This window comes from Xenopus tropicalis, chromosome 6 (genome assembly GCF_000004195.4).
Source record: "Xenopus tropicalis strain Nigerian chromosome 6, UCB_Xtro_10.0, whole genome shotgun sequence".
Lineage (NCBI taxonomy): Eukaryota > Metazoa > Chordata > Amphibia > Anura > Pipidae > Xenopus > Xenopus tropicalis.
Window position 1 is genome coordinate 93,982,000 of NC_030682.2, and position 7,774 is coordinate 93,989,773.

Below are 7,774 nucleotides of genomic sequence, written 5' to 3' on the forward strand. Positions count from 1 at the left end.
TTTGTTGCCCCTTTCGCGAAATAATCCACCAGTGGCGAAACATGGAAATTTGCCACAAATACATGCCTGCCAAAAAATTCCGCCCATCACTATACTGCACTTTGAATTAAATGCAGGGCATCGGGTTCAGCTGGGCCACTTACCTTATGTGCTCCTTGTTTGTGGAACATATTGGGGCTCATATATAAACACTGGGCAAATTTGCACCTGGGCTGTATCCCATAGCAGCCAATCAGATATTCTCTTTTTTAAGCTACTTCAGTTAGAAGAATGAAAGCAAACATGCGGTTGGCTGCCATGGGATACTATCCAGGTACAAATTTGTCCAGACTTTAGAAATGATGACATCAAGTCGATAGGCAAAGGGTTGTAAAAATACTTCGGAGGGCCACATCCAACCTGCAGATCTCCAGCTGGACAGCCCTGAATTAGGGTATGAAAATGTAACCTTATTTTACTAGGCCAGACAATCTGCATGCCAATTACATTTAAATATATGTAAATATTTATTTCTCTATGAAGGGGAGATATGATTATGTGTTATACAAAAAATAAGAATTTTGAAAAAATCAGATGCACCCCTGTTTAAAAAGTGAGTGGGGGTACCGGAGCTGAAATCACTTCTGCTGTGGCGTCCCTGTTTATTATGCCAACAAGGAGGTGCATCTCCCAGGATTTGATAGATGCTTCCACACCAGCTCTTTCATACAGTTAATGCACAATATAATATTGTGTCATTCATCTTCATTTTTTATTTATCTGTTTTTATTGTCAGAAAGCTTTGAAAAAAACCTGCTCGCTACATTCAATTTCTTTCCAGTTCTTCTTTCATGTTTTTTCCTTTCTGTTTCCCTGTTTAACAAAACAATATGCTTATCTCAGTTAATTGCAATAAAAAATAGTTAAATCCAAATGACCCCAAGTAACATTCCAACAGAAGTATTTTTTTCCATTTCAAATATTGGTACCTGCTTTTTTTTCATTGCCTACATACCATTTCTACAGCCACTGGCTTCTGATAAACAAAAGCAGCTGGTGAGCTTGGATCCTTTAGAGATAGGCATTTCTTTGTTTACTAAATGCAGTCCATAATAATTTAGCTGATATTTTAATGTGCTGATTAGCCTGTACTCTCCTGCTTCACATGCTGGTTCATTTTCCCTTTTCATATCTGTATATATATATTAATTATTATTACAAACATTTATTTATAAAGCGCCAACATATTCTGCAGTGCTGTACGATAAGTGAGTTTCATACATTGGACCTAAAGAGTAACATATAAAGCAATCAATAACTGATACAAAAGGTGAAGAGAGCCCTGCCTAAAAGAGCTTACAATTACAATTTATTATCCAGAATCCATTATCCAGGAAGCGCTAAAATGCAGCATTGCCAATTTCCATTAAATTCCACTTAATCCAGCAATTGTTCCTTTCTTTTAGAGGTTTTTTTTTTCTGGGTTATAATTATGCAGACGATCGCAGGTAAGCCACAATAAATTTATATTAATTATTTTTTTTTACATCTAAAGTTTTTTTTTCAATAGCTGTAAGGCATGATAATCCAAATGACATAAAAACTCTTACCAGCAAAAAGTACAGGTCCTAAGCATGCCAGCTAACCACGCATATATAAAACTGCATAAACAAATATATGATATTATAGCATATTACCCATTAGCTATAGAGCTATAGATTGTAAATAACTAATAAGGATGCAGTCATTGTATTCTTCCTTCTCTAAAAACACTTCATTTATTTTATTTACCCCAAATTTGAATCTGCGGTTTACAGGCGTTATGCTACAGCTTGGGGCTGCTGTTATCTTGATTAGAAAAATCCATAATGTGTCCAGTAAGAGAGATGAAACTTGGGAAAAGTCAGGCTCATTCTGCACTTGACTCCTCCCCGCGTCCTCACTCCTCCCCCCTCCCTGTCCTTTCACCCTCCCCTGCTCCCTGTCTGTTCCATAAATATGCGAGCACAGGGGCTGCTAGGGAGCTGCAGAACTGGGAGGCTGAATGTCCAGCTGACTGATAGGATCCTGCTGTCCTTGCCACTACTATCTGCAGAGCTGCCTTCCTGTCATTCCGCCTGAGTGCCCTGTTATCCCGAGCAAACAGCTGCTTTGTAGCAGCCAGACCGAGCCTAATAAGGAATTGCATTTGCCAAGCAGTTGGTGCCCCCTTATCTAGAAAGAAGCGGCACCTGTATCTTCCCCCAGTGTCTCTGCGTTGGATTGACACTCGCATGGTCTATTTCTGTTGCTGTTCAGCTGCAGGGTAGATAGTCGCTGCTGCTGCTGCTCTGTGTAGGACACGGACAGGCGCGCCACACACAAGGCTCCAGTAGCTGCTGCCATGAAAGCTGTCAGTCCAGTGCGCCCGCAGAGTCGGAAAGCCCAAGTGCCGGCGGTGTGCGGGGAGCTGGCGTTGCATTGCCTGTCTGAGCACAGCCTGGGGGTGGCTCGCTACAAGATGGAAGAAGAGGAGACCCTGTGCCTGCAGTATGACATGAATGACTGTTACAGCCGGCTCAAGAGGCTGGTGCCCACCATTCCGCCGAACAAGAAAGTCAGCAAAGTGGAAATCCTGCAGCATGTTATTGACTATATCTTGGATCTGCAGTTGGCGTTAGACACGCACCCAGTGCTGCTCAGGCAACAGCCACCTACCAGGACCCCTCTTACGGACCTCAATACTGACCCGGTAAGGGGGCTGCCTCTCCCTGATGCTTGGGGTGGGACACTGACTGCGATACTGCAGCTGGGATGCGAGGGATGCTTGCTGTTGCTTGGAAGGAAAGAACAAGGATAACAGACTAGGCTTTTACTATCACTTTATGTTTCATGTAATGTACAGTAGAACCCATGGGCATGGTTGGTTCTGCACAGACTGACAGACTTCTGTATCAGATATCCACTTTTGTTATTTGTCAGTGGGTGGGGACAGCCATACCCTCTTCTGAGGTAAAATTAAATTGCAGCCATAGACTGTAATAAAATAGAGACCCCTAGTGACCATTGAATCCTAACAACACTATAAAATGCTTTATTAATTCGCTGAGCACTAACTTTCCAACTCAGCTTCCCAGTACCCAAAGTACTAATGTTTTACTTTGCAGCAAACTGCATACATGAATATAGCCATTTTCTAGATGCTTAAATGGTCAGTATTAAAGCAATCCTATTAAGCATGCATGTGTATTATAGTGGCAGTAATACCAGGTGTATTTGGGAAGGGAAGACATTATGACAGCAATAAATGGGAAGATCCACCTGCCACTCCTGTAGGAAAGTGTCACAACAGCAGCGTGAGGCAGGGAGCTGACAATAAAATCACCAAGGCACCCTGTAGGACTAGCCCCCAGATGGCAGCTTCTGCTTACTGGTGCCGGTTACTTAAGTAATTTCCTCTTGCAGCAAAAAGCACCGTCTGTGTGATGGGAGGCTAGCAACTGTTTGTTCCTCTTGTTTACCTCTCCAGCTTATGCGCCCTGCAATATGTTGCAATCTGGCACTGTTCTAAATGGAGTAAAAAAAAAGGCTCTCACTGCCTGTCTTGCTATGGCCATTTCCCAGCTGAAAGAGAAAAGGCTGCCCCTCACCCCCTTTCCCGTTTCCAGTGTGTGAAGTTATCTGTTACACGCCAATTGCTTGGGAGTCGAGGGTATGTCACGATTTTAATTAGGAGCAAGCAGGCTGAGGGCGATGATCTGTCTTTGTGTCTTCTGATCACTGGAGTGTGTCAAGTCATTGCCAGTGCAGCAGTGCCCAGTCCATGTGCCAAGCACCATGGGCTGCAATAGGACTAATCCAGAGTGCTGACCTTTGCTCAACTTTATTCTCTTTTCTTCCATTGCAGGCTGCCTTAGTGGTGAACAAACAAGGAGACAGTATTTTGTGCCGTTAAACCATTTTTGAGGTGAGTCCGCTCATTCAGCAGTAATTTATATATATATATATATATATATATATAATACATATACCGACTCGTGTTTATTATACAGGCCTCTTACATTCATAGTGCTTTATTGTTTATATTGTCAGCCTGGGAGCATGTCATTGTTTGCATTTCGGCTCTTCTTCAGCTTGATGCTTCGTAAAGAAATGGCAGTATAAGGAAACCTTTCCTCGCTTTCACTTGTCATCACATTTTTGGTCCATCACACATCCTTCCTTTCAGTTAATGAATACTCATCCCTTCCCCCTAATGCTGGGTGCACAGTATATGGCCCAAAATCCCCACAATCTACTCATTCGGCCGCGAGGGGTATTCAAGCGATTCTAGTGTAATTTGGTCACACGCGGGGACAGCCAAACTGCACACACTACTACAGAGATGTGACCCTTAGGCCATACAATCAGATTGCTGAACATACAGGCATATTAAATAGCCACAAGAATAATACTGACCATTTGGCAAAAAATTCCAGTCAGAGCAGAATTGGATGAGACTGATCAGTTTGAACCCTGATACACAAAGATAGTTGTGGGCAATTTGATATAAAATATGTTCCCTTTTAGTATACTTTACCTTTCACTCCTTAACCCCTTAAACCCAACTCAGTTTACACCATATTTCTTGCACATTGTCTCATAATAACATCCTTAATTCATTGTTCAGTACAAGCTAAAGTGCAGAGCCAATGAATAAATATTCTCCGTCAAGGCAAGGGTTAATGACACTGGTTAATGGCTAATCTATGCTTTGTAAAGGAAGTTGCTGGCATTGATTTTTATCACCATCACTAATCCATTCCAATGCAGAATTAGCAGTTTGCAAGAGGAAGGGTATTTTTCATGTGGCGCTTGGGGGGGGGGAGGGAGGTGGATTACCCCAGTGCTGTGTGAGAGCATGGGCAGAGCAATCCATTTGCAGCTGCGTTCCTATGCTTGGACTAGCTTGGGAGCTCTGCTTGTAGTTTGACCTGGTTTGTTTTGGGTTGTTGATCAAGCATGTCTTGTGTTTTGTTGGTGGCGCCAGTCAGTCTGGAGCAGAATCGTTCACACACCCCCTTCTATTCATTCCTCTTCCACAGGTGTGCAGCAGGCGAATCCAGAGCCAGAAGAGGAGAGAGACAAATTAGAGAAATAAGGGAGGGGAAGGAAAAAGCAGACAAAAGAGGGGGAAAAGCAACGTACACATCACTTTCTTACACCACCAAGAATATATTCCTGTCATTTGCTCATACCACTGAACACTTTCCCTCGTGTTTTTCATCCAACGTGATTTAATTTCTTACCTTTTTTTGTGAAGAATTATGGAAGAGTCAGATATACAATGTATTTGGACAGGGGGTAGTTTAGAGGACTAAAGAGAGAATATGCTATAATATGAAGAACTGAATACTGAAGCTTTACTAATATACCAGAGCTTTGTAGATACATTTTTTTACATCTATTGTTTAAAATAGATGATTTTATTGGTTCAGGGAATTTTTTTTCCCTGCAGGAATGTTACATATTGTATAGAGAAATCCGAGTGACATTTCATACTATGTATATATAGAGATGTTCTATAAGTGTAAGTGATAAAGTATATGCTTTAATAGACTACTGTAATTATGAAGTATTTTTAATTAAATATTTTGTGTAAATATAAATTTGTGTTTTTTTTTAACCTCCGGGGGGGTCTGTTCCTATTTGGATAAGAAAATAAACAGCGATTTATCAAGAATTTGTTAAAACCAATCATTTGCTGCCGAAGCCCTTCCCTCCAGCAGTAAAGAGCCTTTTTTTTATTTTATTTTTTAACTTTCTCATTAACCCCATCTTTGCATGATTGCATGGTGCGTTTTAATTGGACTTTTAATTGTCCATCGTGGCACATTAACACAAAAACACATTTGTTCTCTGAAGTGCAGCTTCGTATAAAAACTATATGTAATTGTTTTAAACCTAAAGGTTACATGATTTGCCGTGCAGTTGTGATGTGTACAAGTATGGGATCTATTATCCAAAAACCAGTTATCTGGAAAGGTCACTAATAGGGCAGATAATTCATTGCTTTCTTACTTCACTTGATACTTACTAAGCCAGCATAAAATGCATGCTGATGGCACGACAACCCAAATAAGATTTTTATTTTTTTAGTAGCTCTCAGGCAACATGATCCATATAACATAAAGGTCACTTATCTTAAAAACTGCAGGTCCTAAGCATTGTATCCAATCCCAATATATGTACTTTACTCTTTCCGGATATAACTGTATTGCTCTCATTGTATTTAAAATATAAAAAAGAAATGTACTCTCTCTCTTATATGTATTATTGTAGTACCTTTTACTAATGGCTTTATCACCACCAAATATCCCCTTACTCTAAATTAAATTAGTTTGCATTTTCTGAAACTGAATAAATAGCTCTGTTCATTGTTTAGCGAATCTAGATTAATTCAGTGTATAAGCCTGATAGACTGTCATCATTTTTACAGTCAAACTCTTGGGCTGTAACAGTGTTCCCAGTTTTTATACAGAAATGGCATCTATAAGGAATTCTTGGGACCTTTGTTCTTTTTGGATATGGGGTTGTTCCATAATATGGAGCAGTATACTAATCAACAGAGTTGTTGTGCCACCTTCATGAATATTAATTTAGTTTTCATCACGTACAAGGCACTGCCTTATATGAGAAGAAGCTCATAATTTCAAATTGTTTAAATAAGATGCTGTAGAAAATGACTTTACAATATTTTCTGGTTAATAGGTTTCCAGATAACACATCCCACAACTGTTTCAAAATTCTAACATATGATCACGGTTTGTATTTTAAAAGGTCTGGCATTAAAATATATCATAAATAAATCATTTACTGCCACCCAGTTCTATTGCTGCAAAACCTGTTTCTTGGTCCGATCCTCTGATAACCCTTGTGTCTCTCTCTGTTAGCCATTTACAAACGTGTATAGGAATCTAATTTTTGTTTAGACATTTGAATGCTATTTCCCCCTTATTTCCAGGCTGTTTAAGCAGGCAGTGTACTTACAATGTTATCCGTATGATTAAAAATAAAAAGCCACAGTCCCATGCGTTGATGGCAAAATTAAGATGAAATGTTGTAGTGGGGAGTTCTAAACAGCATCCCTCAATTATTAACTGTTCTGCAATCATGTAAGAATCAGTGACTACTGTTATCTCATGCACTTTGACATATGAGTATTAAAATTACATTTTTACCTGCCTCCGATTTGTCTTTCAGTTTAATCCATACGTGTATTTGATTTATAAATGACAATCCTTAATAGTAATCGTTATTTCAGGGTGTTCTGGTCAGAATGAACATGTGTTACTTGGGTAAAGTTTAAAGTGCACAACATGAAGCTAATGGGTCTATGTGACATGTGCATTGCCTACATCAAATTATTTCCCACACGGCTTATTAGACATGACTCCAAAGGAGATGTGGTTAGCTTGATATATACTGGAAGTGTCTAAAACTCAAATTTGATGGTGGACATGGAAATCAAATGAGCTCTAATTACCTTGGTGTGTATTGAAAGTATTGAAAAGTATCTAATTACCTTGGTGTGTATTGAAAGCAAAAGCTTTGCCTTGAAATGCTGGATAAACGATTTCAATATTAGTTCAGTGGCCAGAATATATTTTTTTTCTTTTACCAAAACAATGCAAAATTATAGTTGACTGAATCAGGTTATACGCTGACAGATATTCTGACATTCTGCTGAACTTTGCCGCTAATGGAAACAAATCTCAAATTCAACTGTGGTATATCATACCGACTGATTATTATCTGCTACAGTACTAGAATGAGG

The 7,774-nt window shown here is 39.6% G+C and overlaps 1 protein-coding gene across 1 annotated transcript; it reads left to right on the forward strand.

Annotated features, from left to right (window-relative positions):
* Nucleotides 1-1,992: 1,992 nt before the first annotated feature.
* Nucleotides 1,993-7,182, forward strand: id4 (inhibitor of DNA binding 4, HLH protein). Its single transcript, NM_001004839.1, is given in 3 exon segments — nt 1,993-2,710; nt 3,866-3,925; nt 5,043-7,182. Coding segments are annotated over 2 exon segments (396 nt in total). The 5' UTR covers nt 1,993-2,362; the 3' UTR covers nt 3,914-3,925; nt 5,043-7,182.
* The last annotated feature ends 592 nt before the right edge of the window (nt 7,183-7,774 follow it).